Source organism: Chelon labrosus, assembly GCF_963514085.1.
Source record: "Chelon labrosus genome assembly, chromosome: 10".
NCBI lineage: Eukaryota > Metazoa > Chordata > Actinopteri > Mugiliformes > Mugilidae > Chelon > Chelon labrosus.
In genome coordinates, this window is record NC_140360.1 from 8,278,279 (window position 1) to 8,300,748 (window position 22,470).

General features: G+C 44.8%; 2 protein-coding genes across 5 annotated transcripts; one reads left to right on the plus strand and one right to left on the minus strand.

The window, feature by feature from the left end:
- The first annotated feature begins 1,500 nt into the window (after nucleotides 1-1,500).
- ybx1 (Y box binding protein 1) lies at nucleotides 1,501-6,343 on the plus strand. Of its 4 annotated transcripts, none has more exons than XM_084553812.1 (8): nucleotides 1,501-1,771; nucleotides 3,583-3,646; nucleotides 3,916-3,949; nucleotides 4,039-4,128; nucleotides 4,224-4,568; nucleotides 4,903-5,000; nucleotides 5,349-5,635; nucleotides 5,999-6,343. In XM_084553812.1, the coding sequence occupies exons 1-7, from the start codon at nucleotides 1,666-1,668 to the stop codon at nucleotides 5,587-5,589; spliced, it is 978 nt and encodes a 325-aa protein (XP_084409938.1). In that variant the 5' UTR covers nucleotides 1,501-1,665; the 3' UTR covers nucleotides 5,590-5,635; nucleotides 5,999-6,343. The 4 variants fall into 4 exon arrangements, with proteins under 4 accessions (XP_084409938.1, XP_084409939.1, XP_084409940.1 ...); XM_084553813.1 differs by having other exon boundaries at nucleotides 4,903-4,988; XM_084553814.1 differs by having other exon boundaries at nucleotides 4,224-4,505.
- On the minus strand, nucleotides 6,342-21,307 carry arhgef16 (Rho guanine nucleotide exchange factor (GEF) 16). The gene is made up of 15 exons (XM_084553811.1): nucleotides 21,172-21,307; nucleotides 19,907-20,546; nucleotides 19,429-19,480; nucleotides 18,465-18,628; nucleotides 17,856-17,912; nucleotides 15,583-15,743; nucleotides 13,811-13,963; nucleotides 13,581-13,710; nucleotides 11,685-11,759; nucleotides 11,514-11,606; nucleotides 10,433-10,584; nucleotides 8,623-8,808; nucleotides 8,323-8,393; nucleotides 7,573-7,674; nucleotides 6,342-7,488 (listed from the first exon to the last, which is right to left on the minus strand). Exons 2-15 carry the CDS (start codon nucleotides 20,477-20,479, stop codon nucleotides 7,349-7,351), a joined length of 2,109 nt encoding a protein of 702 aa, XP_084409937.1. The 5' UTR covers nucleotides 20,480-20,546; nucleotides 21,172-21,307; the 3' UTR covers nucleotides 6,342-7,348.
- Nucleotides 21,308-22,470: the final 1,163 nt, after the last annotated feature.

Sequence of the window (22,470 nt, forward strand, 5' to 3'; positions counted from 1 at the left end):
TTGCTCTCTGAATGCATCGTGGGTGATAATGAATCTTATTGCGAGGAACAAATGAAGGAAGCACTTCACGGTGCAACTCCATTGCCAAGGAATCCTCTGCTGAACTTATGGCTCCCTCTTCTGTCCCCGGCGTCTATACAAATCCAAGCTACGAGCCCCCTCCCCCATCCGTGCTCTCCCTCTTCTGCCTTGGACATCGTTCACATTGCATAAAAGAATCCTTTCAGATGGAGACTGTTCTTATGGAGGCAGGAAGGAGGTTTCTTTCTTTTTCTTTTTTTTTTTTTAAAGGGGGGGGGGGGTCTCTCCATGGGGAAGCTTTCTGGGGTCAATGCTAAAGCCCATCTTTGTGTGTGGGAGAACGGAGCTTGGCCATTAACAGCAAGCTCTTCACACGTCGGCCAGTGCTCATAAACAGTGCCAGTGGGGCATTAACATGACAATGGATGGTGGGGAGGGGGGGGACGAGGTGGGGTTGTCTCGCCCTACGTCTGCTCGGTCTTGGTGGAAGTTACTGAATTCACACAGTTAACGCAAACATCCACACGGATCCCATCATGTCAGGATACAATCAGATTTGATGCTTTATATTGTAAAGGGATGAGATGTGGGTGTCATGTATCCTGAGGTAATCCTTGTCAGGCAACTGGGGACTGGGGTAATATCACATATCAGCAATAATAGTTTACAGTAATATAAAATAGACATTTTTAAAAAGAATAATGAATTCAGCTGTTTAGATGTTGCACTACACAGCTGCTCATCCTATATCTTTTTACAGTCATAAAACTAGCCACCAATTGTGCTGGTGCAGTACAACTGACAAATATAACATTTACATCATGTTCTGTAAATGAAATATTGAGCTTTTCTTGTTCCTTCACTCTATTTAGGTCAGTAATCCCTCAATGCATTTCCACAGCGCTGCACTTAGTGACCATGGGGCGAGAGTAGTGTATGCAGCGTCTATAGGCATTTGATGTTTCAGTCGCCTCATGCAAGCGAAGAGTGTGCCAATAAATGATATGCTATGGCTTGAGAGACAGGAAATAGGCTTTCATTTTCAAGTTTGCTTTTATTTAATTGACATTGTGTCACTGAAGGCTATTGCCTTCCATTAAAACACAGAATTTATATAATCCCAGTGCCATATTTTATGGAATTTTATGTAAGTATGGCATGATGATAATAACTGTAGTCATAAACATTTAAAATACCCCTACATAATGTTAATATCCGCCAACATTACTCTATCAAGCAGACACTCAGTTCCAAAAGTGTCACGGCTATCTGTCTGATTTGTCTGGCTTTGACATCACTGGTGGGCGGTGACAATAGACAGGTACTGTCTCCCACAGCCAATCATATTTTCCAACGCTTCCATCAATCACATCTGACAGTTGTCTCGACCAATTGGAAGGCGTCTTGTTTTCCATTAGAGATTCCAGCCAATCCGAAGACCAGTTGGGCGGACCTCGCACCAGGAACGTTCCCCGGCACAGTTGCTCATTCTGCCCAGTTCGATCGGCAACGGGAGCGGAAAGAGGAAAGCAGAGAGCCCGAAGGCAGTAGCCCCCACCACCGCCGGCCCAGGTTACCATCTAGCACCGGGAAACATAGCAGAGAGCCGCCGCCGGCAGAAGCCATTACCAGCCAGTAGTAACCATGAGCAGCGAGGCCGAAACACAACAACCGCCGCAGCCTGCTGACGATGCGGAGAGCCCATCCAGCCCGGCAGCCGCAGCTTCCGCGGGGGATAAGAAGGTCATCGGTAAGACTACTGGAGCTAGTTATGCTAACTAGTGAGCTAGCGTGGTGTGTGGCACCGCAGAAGCGATGCGCAAAAGTGGCGGTTGCTAACACTACAGAGCCGATCCGTGGCTGAATTTACCGTTGAACAAAACGTTAACACGGCCGTTAACTCGCCCAGCGTTAGCGTACTCGGAAAATAATCGCCAGATAAACGTTTATTTAGCTGTCAGGATCTGCCCGTGATGTAAAGTTTACTCTGTCTCAAAGTAATATTATAATTATTTTACTGTCAAGTAGAAAACAACTTTAGTCTCGGCGTTAATATTAGCCATCGATGCCGAATTATAAAGTGTCAGTTGGAATTCGGTGGTAGCTTTATCGTACATTTACCCCGATTTACATTCTGATTAATAAATTCATAAATTAATCGTTAATCGTGTGCGTTGCATTAATTTCAGAAGAGAATATGACACTGGTAATCCTTTAATTTTAGCCTGTTAATCTCTACGGTACAGCGGCCTCCTCGCGTCAAATATCCGCCACGGAATGGCACGTTACCGGTTGGCCGTCACATGGGCTATCGTTGAAGTTGTTTCTAGCCGTTATCGGGACCCGTTTTCACGCCAGCGTTGGTGCCACGCGCAGGCTGTTACGACTTGGTGCTCGAGTTCCAACGGCTTGAACGTTAATATTAGGTTTAAAAGTATATTTGGAACTGAAACTGTGGAACGGCTAGTTAATTCTTACCGTTAACCCAACCGGCAACGATTTCTGTTGAAGGCAAAGCTAACGCTAGCTACTCGCCGTCCCTTTGTTCACGCGAAATAGCCGGATTCCGTGTTCGAAAATTTTCACCCAAAACGGTTGAAACGCCTACAAACGTTTGTCGAGTGTGGTCGGCCAGATAAACACACGGAGACTGTATTGTAAATACACCGAAAAAACATCTGTCAACGGTCGTCTAATTTCGGCCGAATTTATGGGCTATCATTAGGGCCTAGGTACTTAACGACGGCAGCTCGTTGGCTAACGAAGCTACATTAGCCTAGCGAGCTAACTTGAGCTATTTACATGGCTGAAGGGGCCACCCAAAATGTCCGCCGTGTGATTCCGCTGAATTCTTTCGGCATTTGTGTTCGTGTTACACGATAATCACTACAACAAGAAGTCGTATTTTAAACTTTTTGATAAAACAGTGTTCGCAACAGACGGCGTCAGTGGTGTTAGGTTAATTTCCGCTGGCTGGCCCCAATCCAACCACATGGTTCAGACCTACTTAGCTACATAGCCATGCTAAAAGGCCAGCTGGGCTCGCTGCATGCTAACGCGTAAGGCAACGACTGTACCACGTGTGAACGCCGAGTAGTGCGTCTTAAAATGGGGCAGTGGGTCTGTAGTAGCTGGACTTTGGTATGTTGTCAGCGGGCCGCAGCGCACTTTGTTGTTATCGACATTTCCCATGTCCCATTACAGCTCCGTAAAAGGCGCTTATAGTGCGGGTTGTGAGACATTCAGAGCCTCAAGGGAAAAGTGTGGTCTCACTCAGGTTCATGCAGCTGACACAAGAGGCTCATAAGCATCAGGGTCTATAAAAAGAGCGACAGTTGGGAGTTAAATATAACTTCCACGTTATCTGTGGCCGTGGTTGCTTTTTGTCCCCCCACCACTGTTTTTCATCAGTAGAGCTTCTTTTATAGCACTTTGGAGCATGATTTTCAGTTAGACTCATGGAATTATCCTAACAATGTAACAGAAAAATAACAAAAGCATAAACGTGTTAATAACTCTTTATTAATAACTGTTTGTTTTTATTTTTTATTTTTTTTGCAGCAACAAAAGTCTTGGGTACAGTGAAATGGTTCAACGTCAGGAATGGATATGGTTTTATCAATAGGTAAGTGCACCCCACCCCCATCCTGCCTCCTAAAGACCCTGACATTGTGTGTGTGTGTGTGTGTGTGTGTGTGTGTGTGTAAGAACATTCCCAATCCTATTATGGCTATGATTTGCTTACAAAGCTCACCGGATGATTTATCTGCTGGTCTCCATACTCTTGCGTTACGTGCAGAATTTAAGTAATCCTCACACTTGGCTTAGTTGCAATCTGTCTGCAGAGACATTGTTACACTAACCGAGTGCCGTTTTTTTTCCTTCTTTGTTTAGGAATGATACAAAAGAGGACGTCTTTGTACACCAGGTAAGTTGTTGGTAGTGTTGTGTTGTTGCTCATTTTATAAATTAATTGTGGTTATAAAATCTCACATGTGAACTATTGGCGATTTCCAGACAGCCATCAAGAAGAACAACCCGAGGAAATACCTTCGCAGTGTTGGAGATGGAGAGACTGTGGAATTTGATGTAGTTGAGGGGGAGAAGGTAGGTTTTTCTTTTTGTTTCGCTGCTGCCATCTTCTTAAGGATTCCGACAATAAACGAGGTAAATGCATTGCTTAAAAATTCCACTGTACACAGGGAGCAGAGGCCGCAAATGTCACCGGCCCAGGCGGTGTTGCAGTTCAGGGAAGTAAGTACGCCGCTGACAGGAACCGCTACAGGCGTTACCCCCGGAGGAGGGGCCCTCCCCGCGGAGGAGACTACCCAGAGAACTACCAGAGTGACGGAGAGGGTGAGCCTGGCAACGGAGGACGCGACAAAAGCAGCAGAGAGGGGGCAGAGAGCGCCCCTGAAGGAGACTCGCAGCCACAGCAGCGCAGACCCACTTACCCTGGCAGACGGCGCTACCCTCCATACTTTGTACGTAGACGCTACGGCCGCCGGCCCCCGTACACCAACGCACCACGCGGAGAGATGACTGAGGTACGCTGGCACAGGGCTACTATCCTGAAGCAGGCACCCAGCTATCCCGTGACAAACTCGGGACACTTGATGCGTTGATGTTAGATTCAACTGTTATCCCTCTCCTTCTTAACGCTCTCGTGGTTGTGATCAATAAATCTTGGTGTATCGGGGGTCCAGCCAATATTTTGAAAATTCAAATAGACCCCTAATCTCAGCTATGGAGAAGTACCTGGTAATGTACTTTCATAAGCTTGACACAGTTAGCACTACTAAACAAATGTTCTCAACTTGGTTTCTGTGTTTGCACTGAAAGGTATGTGTGTCATTTGCCGCTTGATCTGTTTGCTTTCAGGGAGGTGAGGGCGACGAGGGCCAGGGAGGTCCCGACCAGGGCAACAAACCAGCGAGACAGAACTACTACAGAGGCTTCCGACCAAGGTTCAGACCAAGGTTTGCATGTTGGCTTCAATGACGCAGGGCTGCAACAATAGGGGAGCAACAATGAGAGCGCTTTGAGCGCTCTGGATCCTAGCCTTGAGTCAACTTACTGAAAGTTGACTTCTTTAAAACATTTTAATAACGATGAATGCCACACGTTTGGCCTAACGACGCTCCTCTTTTGCTGCAGCCTAACCTCAAATTGTAGCTGTGCATCCAAATTTGCTTTATTTCTATTTTTGGCAGCAATTGTTCTGTGAACGCATCCTGTCTCAGTGGATGACGTATCCTTTGCATGATTTCTCCCTGTCGTAGTGAGGTTTCTCTCACAGCTTTTTCCGTTTTGTTCGCTTGCTCCAGGGGTCCACCCCGTCCCCGACCGGTGCGGGACGGCGAGGAGGACAAGGAGAATCAGGGCGGCGAAGGTGGGCAAAATCAACAGCCCCGCCAGCGACGTTACCGTCGTAACTTCAACTACCGCCGCAGACGCCCACAGACTGGTGGAAAACCCGGCCAGGAAACCAAGGAGCCCAAGACAGGAGGTGACCCATCTGCAGAGAAAACGTCCGCTCCCGAGGCCCAGCAGGGTGGGGCTGAGTAGGAAACAACCTGCCCACCGGCACCTACCATCTTTTACCATCGTCCGGGTGAGTCTATAGCATCACTACGACTAATTTATGCCTAATTAAATACTACTACCATTGGATTTAACTGTGAAAATGTTTGGATTCAGATGCATTCTTCAGATTCAGCATCTAAGATTTAAGACTGAGTCAGATTGGACAGCTTGCCATTTGCATTTTTTGACTTTGTAGTGGATAATCCACTGCAGTGACTGAGCTAAATCACACTGTCTGGCACTGTAGAGCGCTCTAGTTATGCTCTTGCATTTTCAAGTATCTCACAATGCAGGATTCTAACTGACTAAACTGATAGAGCTGAAAATGTTGAACGAAAACGCAGCATACAGATAAGCAGCTGACTAATTTCCCAACCTTCTTCTTTTACAGTTTTTTTGTCAACAAGAAGAAACATCAAACAAGATCTGAGCAATAAAGATTTGACTTGACGATCGTCACAAGCTTGCACCATGCATTTGACCAGATTATCACCGATTGCCTGCAGAATCTATGCAGACCTGTTTTTTTTCCATTATTTTTATGTGACAGCTACAAAACGTTCTGGGGAAACAGCAAATGTTTTTCTAAATCTGTCCTAAGTTTTTACACCAAATGGTTTTTAAAGATAAAATGGAATTTGATATCTGGTCAGTTTGACATTTTTAAATAACTTTTTATGTATTAAAACATTTTAACAAAATGCAAGCTCAAATAAAAGTCCAGAAACCAGGAGAACTGTCTGTAGTGTTTTTATTCTTTTTATTCATTTCAAGTATACAGGCTATCAACATTTGGCCTTCTTTCTGTTACAGAGTAGAGAGTTTCAGTGTCACTGATGGCACAAGTACATCCTAAACTACTATAAAATGGTTAATGTTTAACCAGAACTTGGTGGCACACTAAGATAAAGAATCCCTACACAACATCACAATGACAGTAACACAATGTGATACACAAAGACGTAACCAGAATAGCACGAGATCAAAGTCCTCACAGTGTCGGGCAACAAACCTGAATGTTTTTCCACTTGAAACTAGTTGGCACACAACAGAATTACATTTCATACTGTTACGAGTGGGTTTAGTTCATTATTGTTACCAAGACAAGTAAATTAAAATTTCACATTAATACAAAAAAAAACATGAAATAACAGATTCTGTTCTGTACAAGTTGAATAAAATGACCAGGAACTGAATCAATTGATAATGATCATCTCCATTAGGCTGAGTAAAGTGAAGGTGATATAACATTTCTTAATATACAATAGCTCTGCAAAACAATAGATTAATTCATTGTTCATTCAACAGAAAACGGTTTAGATGGTCTGACAGTAGAGAGCAACACGAGAACCTGGCTGGAAACAGGAACCATCATTCACCAGGGGGGCTTTAATGGCCTTTTTGAGGTTTTCCTACACTGGTAAACATCTTTCAGTCTGTTAGTAATGGACTTTTGGACCACTGCTACAGAAACTAATAATTCACCAGCAGTAGAGTCTTGACAACATTTAGTATCCGCAATCTACTGGAAAGTCTCTGTTAGCCCTGTGATAGTCTGGCGACCTGTCTAGGGTGTACCCCTCCTGACGCCCGATGACAGCTGGGATAGGCTCCAGCCCCCACCCCGCGACCCTTCACAGGACAAGCGGTTACAAAAGATGAATGAATGAATCCTGGAAAGTGTTTCTGTTATTTTGTCCATCCTGACGTGACGTGACGGCACGAACACCGGGGCCGCCGCTCAGACGTTGGTTTCTTTGCGCAGGCGCTTCATGCGTTGCACGTTGTTCTCCATGGCGGTGGGGTCGTTGATCTCTGTCGCGCAGCTGGCAGGAAACCAGCCTCTCTCTCCGTCCCGCATCCTCTCCCCGAAGCACCACGCTGGGAGGACAGACAAGGCAACATAAGTGAGACGCAGAGCGAGAATGAAAGGGGTTATGCCGATGCCGCGCTGTGGACCCTCACCTTCCTCCTTTTGAAGCAGGATGACGAGCTCGGCCTGCTGCAAGCCCAGCTCGTCGGGCTCCTTTGGCATGTAAGCTTTGGTGGCCTCGTACTGCGGGAGACCTGAAACCCATTCCAGACAGCTTATTACAGCGGCGCACATTCTGCTGGTATTCATCTCGGTCTGCTGTGAAAATCTGGACGCCCTTGTAAAACTCTGAATATCTACTGTATACATCTCACTGCGATGAAGACTTTCCTTAAAGAGGCACGCCCTTTGATAACAGATATAAAATGTCAACAGATAAGCTCCCTCCTTAAACAATAGCCATTGCACAAATATCGACAGGGCGTTAGTTTGTATGAAGATAAACATTTTTAATATCTGCAGTGTTCTTTTTCCACACAGCTGAGTGACCTGAACACACTGCTTTGACAGAGGGATTGTGCTTTTTAGAATCACAAAACCTTTCAGGCAAGGTTATCATATCTTTAAAAAAAAAAAAAACCACCAAAGTCAGGGGGAAACTACACAGCTGTGACTTGTATATGAATATGAATAGATTTGAAACAGTGGCATACTCATTTGAAATTAAAAGTGCCTGCGAACCATCTGGCTTCTGTGCGGCACGCTGCATTATTAAGACTTCCACGTCAAGTGAATAATTCGCACGCAAGAGCCGAGGGAACAAATTTGTCATTAGATGTCACTAATTCAGGCGGAATCGTTCGTAGGAGGATTCATTTTGTAGTGAAAGCGTGCAGACTCACCGTCTTTACAAGTGAAGACGCCCGCCTGCTTGTGCGCTGTGAGAGCAACTATCCAGCGTGCTCTGTCCTCCCTTGCAATAAAGAACAAAAACATTAAACAGGGACTCCTAACTCACTGCAGTGTGTGGTAACAATCTGAGGTCGCTATTACAACCTAGGCCAGCAGAGGGAGCCAGATTCCAGGGAACACAAGCAAACCACAGCTCTCATTACTGTCAGTTAGTTGCAGAACAAATGACACTAAATGTGTTTTTGTGAACTCCCACTGACTGGACTCGGTGATGATGGGAGCGGCCGTACCTGGACTCGGCCACTAGGGAGATATGCTCCGATTTCCCCTCGCTGTTCTTGCTCATCAGCAGTCTGAATGAAAGGTGGTGGGAGTTGTTCTTGGCAGGCGGAGACATCCGTGCTTCTGTGTCTTCCCCGACCTCCACCTCCACGTTCTCCACGGTAGCGTAGTCCAGCACCACATAGCTCTCCTCGCTGGACATACAAACAAGGTTGTTACACGTATTTGTTCCCTCTGGCTGCAGCTCTACAGGGTCATTCACAGAAATAACGTGACTTTAAATGGCTTGCACATTTAGGTGACTGTACATCCATCCAGTGTTGTCAAACCACATTCCTTATCCATGTCCCAGATATTATCACCTGAGTACTAGGTCAGAGTGCTGACTTTACAGCCAGCTAAATGACTCCAGTGTTGTGGGCAACTCCTTCCTCTGAGCTGACATTGTTTGGTTTCTCCCTAATCCAAAACAGAAAGCAGCAGTCAGTCGAGCTGACGTGCCGAATGCAAGAGTGAAGAATCTCAAGTATGCACGCGCCACATCCATGCTCTATCCCTTCCCCGTCCCCGTTACCCTCCTGTCTTCTGTTTTTCTCGTGTTCCCTGGCTGCAGCTGGATCTGTTTAGTGTTCGCAAGAGTCATCGGGAATTGATAATTATTTAAATGTGGCTCCAAACAGCGTCTGCTCTTCAAGAGCGTAAGAGACCTCCAACAGGTTCTCCTTTATTCTAAAATATGTATAAAAATATATTCTAATTTATTAGGTAGAGCAGGTTTTCCATGAATGGTGCTCCATGAATCCATGGTTCACATGCTAAAGTGTCCTTGATACTATATGAATGTACACTGGTCAGCCACAACATTATGACAGGAGAAGTAAATAACACTGAGCAGCTTGTGACAATACAATGCTCTGCTGGGAAGCTTTAGGACCTGGCATTAGTGTGGATGTACCCCCCCTCACCCCATAGCAGTGACACTCCTTGATGGGGAACTGTTTTGGAGGCACAAGGGAGACCCACACAATATTAGCCAGGTGGTCATAATGTTATGCCTGAGCACTGTATGTCTCATATGAACACAAGAGCATTTCAAAAGTGAAATTAATCTGAACCATTAGTAATTACATGCTGGGAAAGATTTGACGGTAGTTTTGCAAATCGTTATCGTGTCTCCTGATAGATGCACAGGATAAACCTTTTCCTAGAATATAGTTTCACAAATGTTGGTCCGGTTGCACCAGGTGAAAAAAATGCACTTTAAACCCGAAGGCACCCGTTGCACCGTTGAGACACGGCACCATCCATGCCTGAGACTACATCTTAAGGCCCAGTCAGAGGCAGATGTAAAATGTTGGGACTAGTTTTTACAGTGAACACAAAAATGCAGGATGAGGTGGTGCGTCTAATATACAGACTACACAATCAGCATGAGAGACTAATGAGAGACGGCACGGATCCTCTGGTTATGTACGGACATAGACCTGATTCAGGGATGGAGACATGAAACTAAACGATGTCAGGCATCTTGAGGGAAGAGCACCCAAAGTGTGTGAGGAGTGATGGCTCTCCGGCAACCGTGCTTACTGTAGGGTTCAATCATGTCTCCCAATCAGTAATTTCTAATCTTAACCATAGCAACATGCAAGCTGTGGCGACCGTCACTGCACTAGACTGTCTAGAGGTAGATTTAGATGGTGCACTCGGCATATAAATATTTATCCCAAGGCTGGCTGTAGGGCTTACAGCCAACATTTTTACATCCAGCTGGTGCAACCGGCCCTCTAAACAAGCTCTGTGCCCTCCATCCCCTCTCACCTCTTCTTCTTGGTAACGATCAGCACGTCGTTGAAGAGAAACAGGTAGTAGCTTCTGTTGCTGAACGCCTTCCATATGCTGAGCTCCTCGGCGGAGATGGCTAGCTCGCCGCGCTTCTTCAGCCACCGCGAGGAGGAAATCAGCGGAAACGGCTGCGGGGACACAACGTTTATTCAGTTCGTCAGGTGGGCAGAGCTCATGTTCTCATTATTACGAAGCCAGGGAGATCAGTCCAAAGCTTTATGTTCCTCGCTGTTCATAGACAATACGTCACTCACAATTCTGCTAATAAATATGTGAAAATATAATTAGTCAACAAACATCTTTCTGAGTCGTAGGAACCTGCAAGACAAGACAAGGGAGCTGGATATACATTTGTATGACATGGGAAAAGGAGAAAATAAACAAACAGATATGCTGACATACAGGCTTCTCTGCAAAACGGTGGCATGATTTTGTTTTTAAAGATGCACGATAAGGAGGTACTTGAAATAAAATGGCCTTCTCAAACTGTGTTTCCATGGCGAGTCGTCCCAATTGTTCAGCTTGGAGGTGGAGCTCTCATGTTTTTGTGTGTTCATGAGCAACACTGGCTCAGTGACTTGACGTCAAGGGGAATGCATTATCTTATCAGAATACTTGCAAATTTGCATCCTTTGGCCTGGAAGACGCACACAGACCAGCTTCCAACCAGCTAAGTCAAGCCTTAAGTCAGAAGAAAGGGAAGTCGCCATAGCCTACGGACCTTGAAATCATTGAGCCACTTTGGGGAGGTCCAGATGAGTGTAGATTTTACAGCATCTTGAGGGTTTCTGCTATGAATTATAGGCAGCTTTACGGACTTTTTCCCAATGTGGGATAAATTAAAGGATTATCTTGAAAGGGGGGAAAATAGTATTAGGAACTAAGGGTATGCAGACCATTTATGCTTTATAGTGTAATTCCAATCTCATTAAAATACATGTTTTGCATCATTACTCATGTCTTCTTTAAAATACATCATCATCTAAAGTTAGGAGGAGAACTGTAATAATTCAAAACCGGTTTTCTTCTTTAAATGAGTCACAGGACCGCTCCTCACCTTGATTTTACCGAAATCCATCTGCTTCTGGATCGTGTACATCTGCTCCGTCCTCTCCATCCGCCGCGCTCCGTCATTACAGCTACTGACCAACTGTTGAGACAGCGATTGTAACGGTAACAATCATCAAAACCCTTCGTCATGCAGGCGAATATTGCTGAGCGTCTATACCTTGCTGATGGCGGCCAACGCCCAAACGGCAGCAAAGTACTCTGCTGTCTTGTCCGGGGTTTTCTGACAGATTGTCTGTGAAGAGAAAATAAAATGTAGGAACGTTGATACATAAATCACCATAATGCACTGCCCCACATCACACCAATGGCGATATGCACAGTTAGAGCTGCAGGTATGTACCATTCATTCATTCATTAATTCATTCATTTTCTGTGACTGCTTGTCCTCTGGAGGTGGGGTACACCCTGGACAGGTCACCAATCTGTCACAGGGCTAACACAGAGAGACAGACAACCATTCACACTCACACCTACGGCCAATTTAGAATCACCAATTAACCTAACGAGCATGTCTTTGGACGGTGGGAGGAAGCTGAAGAGAAACCAGGCAGACACAGGGAGAACATGCAGGTATGTACCGAGCCTCAGAGTGTACGTTTCCAAAAAATGTAATTTTAAAAACAGGATAAAACTGATGAACATGAAAATAATATCATTTTATATAATATCAATATACTCCAGAGGACGGGAGGACTCATGACTGTCAGTCTGGAATTGGAAAAGCAGCGTACTTGCTGATTCCACTGAAATGCACTCCTGGATACCTGGCATGACGACGCAGGACATAAACACATCCAAGTATTTGGACTGTACTTGGTCAGATTGGTACTCTGATTTGGAACTACACTTGTGCAGCAACTGATGGCGTTTTACAAGTCCAGACAAGAATGCACATTAAAAAAAACGCCCCAGGGGATGCAGTTCCTTCCTTGGAGAAGCAGATCAGGCGCAGCTGTCTTCACTTTCTTGTGCAGTCCAGGGCCAATGGGCCATCCGGCAGCTTCGGGGCTGTGTATGCACACTTTCAACTCTTTTTAGATGACGGTAGGTCTCTAGTTTTGTTTAAAAAGTGTGTTATATGCGTGGTTATATTATATCATTGAGTACAAGCTTACCACTCACTGGTTGTCGTTTACTTCAATCTGAACAATTTTAGCTGTCGAGCAAAACAAACTGAATTCCAATTATATAATAAATACGACTCAAAGTACATACTCTCAGCTTTAAAATGAGGGTATCTCCTACAGGTCACAGGCTCACAGGTAACTGGGCGATTGACCAAATCAAAAATAAAAATTTGAAATCTGTCTTAAAGTCTGGAAGCCGTAGAGATCAACAAATACTGAGTTTCATTGGAATCAACTCCAAACCTGCTTAGTTAATGATGAAATAATGAAGGAATGCCCCATCATTTAAAGGGGAACTACTGTTTTTTAACAACCTGGACCTTATTTCTGGCATAAAATACGATCGTTTACTCACCCATAACTTTTGTGTACTTTGCAGTCGTTCGGGAGATAATTAGATCAGCATATATCCATATAGTGGGAGTGACTGGGGCACCGAAACGCAGCCTCTAAATAACGCATTATCTGCCGCGAAACTCAATCTACAGACCCTGGATGATGATAACAGGTAACTCTGGACTCAACAGTGAATAGCACTAGCGTACGATAACAAAATATTGGTGAAATGAACGAGTTTCGCAGTAGATAATGCGTTATTTAGAGGCTGCGTTTCGGTGCCCCAGTCACTCCCACTATATGGATATACGCTGATCTAATTATCACCTGAACGACTGCAAATTACACAAAAGTTATATGGGTGAGAAATAAGGTCCAGGTTGTAAAAAACAGTAGTTCCCCTTTAAATGCATTTTGGAAAACAACTAAACTAATCATTTAAAAGGTTATTTTAGTTTTATCTTAGTTGCTTGGTATATTACACATATACACATGCACTAACCTGCCACTAATAGGAATTTTCGTTATTTAATTTGGGTGAAAACAAGTCATTAGAGGTGTTGATGTAGAAAGGTAAAGATTCAACATACGTCCAGCAGCAGTGGCAGTCTAGTCACTCGCTGCATGGGAAGGATGAGGAACGAGAGCATGGGGAGGCCTCCGCATTCACTGCTCCCTTCGATTTGCTTCAGGGTCTCTTTGAACGCCGTGTTGCTGGTCCTGAGAGACACGAGAAAAAAAAACAAAAAAAAACAGAAGTTCAGCCCATCCTGCAGCGGGACTTGCGGAAGCTCGAGTTTGTTTTTTGACGCCTTCTCACAGCAGCTTCTGCAGCGTTCTCTGCTGGAAGGTCTCGTTGGAGCAGTAGACGATGTAGGGCTCGAAGTGGTGGGCGGCGTGGTTCTGAACGACGTCGCTGATGTCCCGGATCACTGGGTTCTCGTTGTGACGACGTTCCAGGTCCTCAAAAAAACTGAAAGTTGTGTGAGAGGCGGAGGTTAGTAAAGAAGTGAAAGGACTGACTGTAAGGTTCAAGTTTCGTTTCCAATGTACGGATTAATTAATTCTGGTTTCTGAGGCAGATATCAAAATCTAATCAGCTTTATTTGCTTTGCACAGTGCCGCTTCAAAGTATTCGCGTCCTCAGAATTTTCTACACTTCTGAATAAAATAAGACTGAAATATTATACTTGTGCGTTTACTTATTCAAGAAAATCAATCTTGTGAGTTGCAAATAAGTAGAAATATAGTTGTCAGTATCAAGTGTGACCCTCTTGTGCAGCAACTAAAGATTTCCGGTAACTGCTGATCAGTTGTCCCAGTTTTAGCCTCTTTCTTTCTTTCTTTCTTTCTTTCTTTCTTCAGATATTGGTCGGTTTTTTCACATGAACTCATTGCTTCAGGTCCATCGACAACATTTCTATTGGATTAAGGTCAGGACTTTGACTTGTCCACGACTAAACATTGATTTTTTTTTTTTCTTCTTCAATCGTTATTTTGTAGAACGACTTGTGTGCTTGGGCTCGTCGTCTTGCCGCGTGACCCAGTTTCTCTTAAGATTCAGCTCATGGACAGATATCCTGACGTTTCAATGTTTAACCCATCCAAGTGAGCATGCGTGCTGCTTCTCTAACCAACTAACCAACTTGTATTTCTATCTCTTTATTAATGTATTTTTGCCTTTTTGTGTGTCTTTATTGGGCAGTCCAATAAAGAGAAACAGGTAGTTATTAGATAGAGTAAAGGGTAAAGGCTGGACTCAAACTCGTGCCACTATTTTGAGGACTTTGCGAACCACGTGAGCTAAAAGGACATAGGGATTTACACAGCGGTACTGAATTGCCTCTATGCCTCCTTTATTTTGAACGTCACAGTCCTGAATCCACACAAACAGAACATTGCAAACTTCCATTATACTAAAATATAGAAGTTGAAATCCACATAATCCCTTTTGCCAAAAGGGCTTTCCATTGCTGGCATTGTCACCATGATAAGTGACTTTCAGCCCTGCCTTTTAAACAAAAACAAAAAGGAAGGAGAGTAAACTGACACCTAATGACAGCCCAACCCAGTATCTACTACAGGATTCACACACAAACCCTGACATAAGTAAAAGGGTCACGCGGCAGCTTTCAGAGACACTTTTTGCGCCGTAGTTTCACTATTCCTGTTTTTCTTGGAGACAGGACAAGAAGTTCAAAGCCGGAAAGGTGCTTCTCGACTCACTGCTAAAACCTGAACTATTTTCATTCAAGATAACCGGCAACACACACACAGAGGCCGCTCTCAGGCGCATTATCATCTTAAAGCATGGGAATACCACTCAGGGCGACGAGGCAGCAGAACCAGTTTGGCTAGCGTGTTTTAACATGTTGCTGGAGCCTGCAGGATACTAGAAAGACAAACTCTTTACCCGAAGCTTTAAATCAAAACATTTTCTCACCTGATTGTGTGTGCGCCTCAGCAGGAATTAATGTAACTGTACGGCTCTATTTAGAAGTACACATTAACAGCGTATCGCTCTGCTTCACTGCTACACTCTCAAACACAAACACACACACACATAATGGCTTTTAAGAGTGCTGTGCATACCGTTGGCTCACATCGCGGATGACTGATATATTGGAGAAGAGGTGATGGTGCTCGGTGGCTGTCATCGTTTTCCTCAGCGCTTCGTTGCTCTTGAAGTGACTCACCAGGATACCCAGGCTGTGTAGGTACGAATGCTCCGAGGTCATGATCTCAAAAATGGCCTGAAGAAAAAAGGCGACACGATAAATGCACATGACAAGGAGCCATTAGCGCTTTCAACATGTACTAAAGGTTATTCTTTTAGATCGGTTTTCCCCTTGAACTCACTTTAATTCCCCTTGTTTCTTGTCTTCTGTGTGATTTAATGTTATCCTACATTTCCCAGAATTCCTTTGACACCTATTTCTATTTCCTTCATTCTGCAGTGGGTTTAATGTTTGTTAGTCAGAGCAAAGCAGCAACAAAATCAAGAGCGCATCTGTAGCACATTCTGTTGTTAGGGGGAACTCTGCATCTCCACTCTCTTGTGTCAAACTTCCTTCTGCATGCTAACACTGGTGCAAAATGATGAATAAGGATTTGACTGTGAGTCAACCGGGGAGGACGCGTCAGCACTGGTTGATCTGTGCACCATGAACGGAGGGTTAGTTCACTCCGGCTGTTTGTGGTCGGGATGTTAGGTGAGCCGTCGGGTGGTGACACACCTTGAACAACTATCTTACTCACAGACGACCAAAGGGCACAAGCTAGAGCTAAATCGAGCGCGGGCACTTCCTGAAAATCTCCGATCCAACGGTGGTATTTTTGACAAGACGCTAAAAAAATGACAATAAGGAACTTATTTTGCAGCTCAGATCTTCCTTTTATTACAGCGTGCCTAGGTAGGAGGGCGGCATTTTTAGTGACTCTCTATATGTGAGCTGTGTTTTTATCCCTAAAAAAGAAGCAAAATTGAATTCCTCTACTTCAGCTGTGGCGACTTAAGGTTTTGGTTTTTAAAAAAACCCTATTTGACCCATCGCAGGGAAACAGGAGTCATTACAAAGCAATCACTGCAAGGCACGGGACGGACGATTTCTAAAATAACAAAACAGAACAAAACAAAACCTATCAAACAATATTACATAAGTTAACCACAAGCACAGCCCATCTGTGACTGGAGGCCTGCATATTGTCCACCCTCTGATTGTAGAAGAACCAGTTTCCGTGTGTCAGCCAAATGCCCGACTTCGCAGAGGCCGCTAAAAATGTTCACAAGCGTGTGTATCCTTTTTGCTTCGGTACAGTACTTAGCCACGCCAACTAAAGGTACAAAAGAGTGACTCGAGCACCTGCTGAGGAGACGGCCTCGCTATGATTACACTGGCAGGGTGCGGCTTTATTCAGGGTCTGTAGTGCACACAGGGTGGACCTTTGGTGGTGACTGAGACTGCCTGAGAGGACACACTATAAAAGGGGAAGCCCGCCCTCATATAGAGTTACAGTACATGGATAGAATCAGTCTGTGTTCATTTGCTTTCCATGAGTTGTTTCTGTAATGAAATATAACTGAACCTGTTTTATCCGCTTGTGTTTTTTTTCCCTAGAAAGGTTTCTGAGGGGAGCTCAGAGAAGGAGCTGGACTTGGTGCCAGAGAATGTCATCGAGTGTTGAGTAACAAAATCAAAATGACTGTAAAGTATGTGGTAAATGGGATCTTGGCTCCTCTGAAGATGTCAGTGGAGTCACCTTTAGTGGTAAAGATACTACTGGGTTGAATTACGGGAAATGTAGGATGCGGTCTTTTCTAGGTTTTACCTGTTTGACTTAATAAACAAATTAAAGTGCAATAACCACCCGATGATAAAAACTATTAATGGTTATTGCTATATTATTTTATTGTTCCCGTAACAGTTTTTATTGTTACCCCAAGACACAGCTGGTTGACAGTTAAGTACAGACACACTGACACATGCTGGAAACAGAAACAGAAACACCAACAGTGCTGGATTTATCTCAGTCATCCAAAACACAAAGCTGAAACAAGGTCAACCGGACATCAAGTCTAACTGTCCTAGTTTCAGATTTTTTTTTAAATCTTATTTCTACCATAAAACAGAACGTACCATTTGTGAAAAAGGCTGTTGCACAGTTGCATCGCATCACATGTTTAACTGATGGATGACCGTTCGTGGAAAGAAGCCTCAGTGTTTTCATTCTGATTATTTATTTCCAATAACTGTGTTCAGCTGTGAGGGTGGTCCCGCTTTCTGTAGCATGTCAAAGCAAAGGACAGTCCTCTGTAGGACGTTTCTGTGTGTATGCTTGGAGGAGATGTAAACACTTGTACTCACCTCTTGTCTCTTTCTCTCCTGAGGTGTGATCAATGTCAGGATGCCGGTGTCCTTCACCTTTGTGAGGGGTGCAGAAAGAAAAAAAGGAAGCAGTGGTAAGCTAAAACACTGGCCTGGTGAATGTTCTGACATCAAAAGCAAACTTAGCGAGTGTTTCCACAGATCTGTGAACATCCAGGGACTGGATATAGAGGTAGTGATCTCCTATAAGTGCCTGGATGTTCACCTGAACAACAAACTGGACTGGACTGACCACGCTAGTGCACTTTATAAGAAAGGCCAGAGCAGATTCCACTTGCTGAGGACACTTAGGCCCTTAAGAGCGCAGGGAGCGGTCTGCTGGAGTGGCAGCATCTCAGCGGCAGACAAAAAAACGACTAAACCGACTGGTGAAGAAGGTCGACTCTGTTCTGAACTGCCCTCTTGAGCTTGTGGATGTAGTGGGTGATCAGAGGCTGATGGAAAACCAGTCCCACTCCATTCATGGCGCTATAACAACAGGCAGTACCACAGGTCTTTTCTTCCTGCTCCTGTGTGGCAGTAAAACCAAGCCTGCTACCAGTAGACCACATACATATAACCTCTATTGTTCCTTGCATTGCATCTTACCTGGGGCAGCTGGCTCCAGGTGAGCTGCGCTGGCCGGTAGCTCTTCACCACGATGCCCTGGTCCTCCACAGGAGGCTCCACCACCACAAAGTCTTCCAGAAGCTCGTCCTGGTTGGTGGAGTGCAGCCCTCGCTCGCGGATTTCCTGGTAGAGGCGCGGCGTGGCTGAGGACAGCATCAACATAGAGAATTTGAGTATCTGGTTTTTAAACTGTCTCGTAATGAGCTTATGCATGCAGGACTTGTGCTGTTATTCGCCCACACATCCCAAAAAAAAAAGGGTCATTATGTATATTCATTAATGTAACAAATGAAACTAAAGCTGAGCTGGAATCTGTTGACATAATAACTCGGATCTTTTGAGAATAGAGTGTGGGAGGTGAGAATGCATCTATTTAGTGAAAAGCTGACAGTGATTTAATGTGAGTTGGAGCTTGGAGTGTTTGATCACTGGAAAAGATGTGGAGACCATACATCGATGAGAGGTCACAGGTTTCATACACACTCTCACACTCAATCTGATTATAATACTGCAGAAAAAAACAAGTTTCTTAAACAACATCTTCCATTTTTGAGAATAGATAAAATCTGCTGTGTTAATTTCATCTTACATAATTAATTTGCATGTCTTGAGCTGCTGTTCCAGTTAGATATCAGCTCTGTTTAAGGCCACTTCTCAAGTCGACATATTCGTCAAAAAAGGAGAAGTGGCAGCCTCTGAATTCACAGGACAAATATCCTCCTTCGAGACCCGACGGACATTTAGCATGCCGAGAGCGTTCAGAGTGAATGACTTCCTGTTTGCTCTTCTTCTGCTGCCTCGAGCGAGCGAGCTTTTCCTAACACATCAGTTTTGTTACTGAGAAATTCTGCAATCCCTTCACGGTCTAATAAAGACCACGTTAACTCAGCTATTCGTAATCAAATTTGGAGAAGCGGACAGGGTGACACACGAGTGAGCTTACCATCTTTGAACGATCCCCGTTGGTTCTGGTTCCTCTTTCTTCCAAAGGTTCGCTAGAAAGGAGACCGCAGTGTGATGAGTTTATCATTGTGGGGATACGAAGTGTTTCACAGATCATTTATTATTATTATTTTTTTTCCTCATTGTGTCGTCATTGCTTCTATTTTCTGTCCTTCAGTGTGCTGTTTTAATTATAGTCTGGTAAAAACCCTTCACTGACTCCCAAGTCTGGAAGGCAGGAAACAGTGTGGAAATAAACTGTCATCTCTCTGACTAAAGGTGAATTTGGTAGAAGTCAATGGTAATACTACTGGCCATGTTGGCTGTGACCTATTAGAAACTGTATCAGCTTGGCCCTGTACTACAAAACTCTAGATGTCTAATTAGATTAATTCAAATGTAGATTCATTCATTGCAGGACGTATTCATAAACTAATTTACATGTAATTTGCAGTCCCCAACCTCTCAGTCTTATGTACCTTCCGTCCCAAGGTGCGAATTCGACCAGGACTTGGTTCTCTGCTCTCTTTAACGGGTTTCAGCGTGGTTACAGACTCTCGTCCTGCCGCTATGGCTTCAATATCCAGGCTGGTCACTGCCGCTCTGTAGGACTTGTTCCTGCGGTTCCTCCTCAGAGCAAAGCCGTCTCCATCGCTGTCATAATCCTCCCAGGACAGGTCCGGCCCTTGGGTCGAGTGGCGAGTCCGGTTCCCGCTGCTGGATTTCTCCAGTCCCACTGGGAACGTCACCACGGTGGTGTGGTGTCGGGTTTTAGGCCGACTGCTCACCGCTAAATTCTTGGGTATGAGCTGGTGGGTGCCAACCTTGAGCGCTGCGGGGCTCTGGGTGCTCAAAACCACCGGCTTGGGCACCACAAGGCTGGCCCCTGCATCCTCCTGCGGTGTGGATGATTCAGACTGGGCTGCGGGGGAGCTCTGCGGCTGGTTGGCTTCATCGCCAGCCTCGTATATATGGAGTTCTGTGCTGAACTGACTCTCCAGAATTAGAGGGGCCTGGTCGGCCGCACAGCTGTCTGGCTGGCTGTTGGACATGGCGTCCTCCTGCCGTGACGTCCGCCAAGTCTGCTGAGCTCCTCAGCACCTACAGCATCAGAGGAAGCTGAGGGAAAAGACGACGGGACACAAGTTCAGGCATGTGTAGGCAACAGGGAAAGCGAAAGACGTGATAATCTGACCCTCAAATATCTCCAGCGACCTATAGCGGGGCATCTCTCCCCGCTGGAGAAGTCGGGGCCCCACGATGTAGATCCCCTCTCACACAAGCAGCAAGTTGTGTCAATCCTCAAACTCATGTGAAGGCACTAAACCCGTGACTCACATCTCACTCCTACACTGTACTTGCCCACATGAAAAACACACAGAGGAGACCTGCTCCAGCAAATCTGTGCACCACAGAAACTATAACACACATGACCTGAGTAGAAACTAGGCACAACCACATTATTATACAGGTTTAATGCTTATAAACATATAGGGACAGCCTAAAATAATCATAATAACAGTAAAAAAATAAGACATAGGTGTAAATTTAAGCTGCTGTAATGAGCCTCATGGTAAAACAGGTTGAGCTTACTTTCCTTATTGTTCCAATAACTGCCTGGAAGACGGATTAGGTTGGGAGCAAACAAAAATGTCTGCCTCACATTCCCATGGATCATAACAGCGAGGAGGTGACAGGCAGTTCAAACAAACAACTTGAGACCGTGGGTGAGCAGCCGTCTTACCTGAGAGAGGTGAGCCTCAAACGGCAGCCGTCCTACCCGGGAAGGGGTGCGCAGCGGGTCAGTCCGGAGGCTGAGAGTCCGACGCGTTGTGACGGAGAGTAAGTGCAGCTTTAAGCGGCAGCTGTTCAGCCCTCCGCTGCTCTCTGTCACATATCTCTCCTTAACTCTCCTACTTCCTCCTCCTCCTCCTCCTCCTCCTCCTCCGCTCGCGAGCGCCCATTAGTGTGAGCTGCTCCGCTGACGTCACTACAGGTGCGCGTCAATCAGTCATCGACAGGTGACAGGTTAGAGTGAGACAAACTCACAGGTGAATGACTTCACACATATGACCTGCTTCACATCAAGCTGCCAGTTGTGATGCTGGGCTACTTTAGTTAGCGCGTAGCTGCAGAAATCTCGACAAGTTTTCATATAAATCAATTTAAAACAGCAGTTTAATTCCAAGTCCACTCTTATTGCAACCCCTTACATACATGAATGCATGCAGATGAAATATTAATTTAATTTATCTTATAGCGACGTTTTTTTTTTCCTTTTTTTGCCATCCCACCTGGTTGATAAGAAGTAGTATCTGGCGACCTCTGGTGATTAATGTGAGGTATTACATCCGGTATTACTGTAGTAGCCTATCACATGTAACAGTAAATTTTGCACTTTTATGCATCTGCTTTTTTATTTTTTATTAGGTATTATAACATTTGACCCTATTTTAAACCAACGTTCAGTCATAACATTAACCGTCATTGACAGGAGAAATAAATAACATTGACCATCTTGTGACAATGCAATGTTCTGGTGAGAAATGTTTGGACATTTGGGCATTTGTGTGGGTGTTTCTTACATGTACCACCCACCTAGACCAGACCAGGCACCCTCACCCCATAGCAATGACACTCCTTGATGGCAGCAGCCATCCCCAGCCTGACACAGTTTAGGAACAACTCAAATAAACATGAAGAACAGCACAAGGTGTTGACCTGGCCTCCAAATTCACTAGATCCCAAACTGATCAAGTATCTGTGGGATGATCCATAGGACCCAAGACCCCCACTAACAACATCCTGTTGCCAGACACCACAGGACACCCTCAGAAGGCCCATGTCCATTCTCTGATGAGTCACAACTGTTTTAGAGACACAAGGGAGACCTACACAATGTTAGTAAGGTGGTCATAATGTTATGCCTGAACGGTGTACATATTTTCTTATTGAAGACGTTGTTTGCAATCTTTGTATTTATTTTAAATCTCACCTTGGTGTGTATTATCTCATCCTTTTCAGTTGCGGGGTAACACAAACA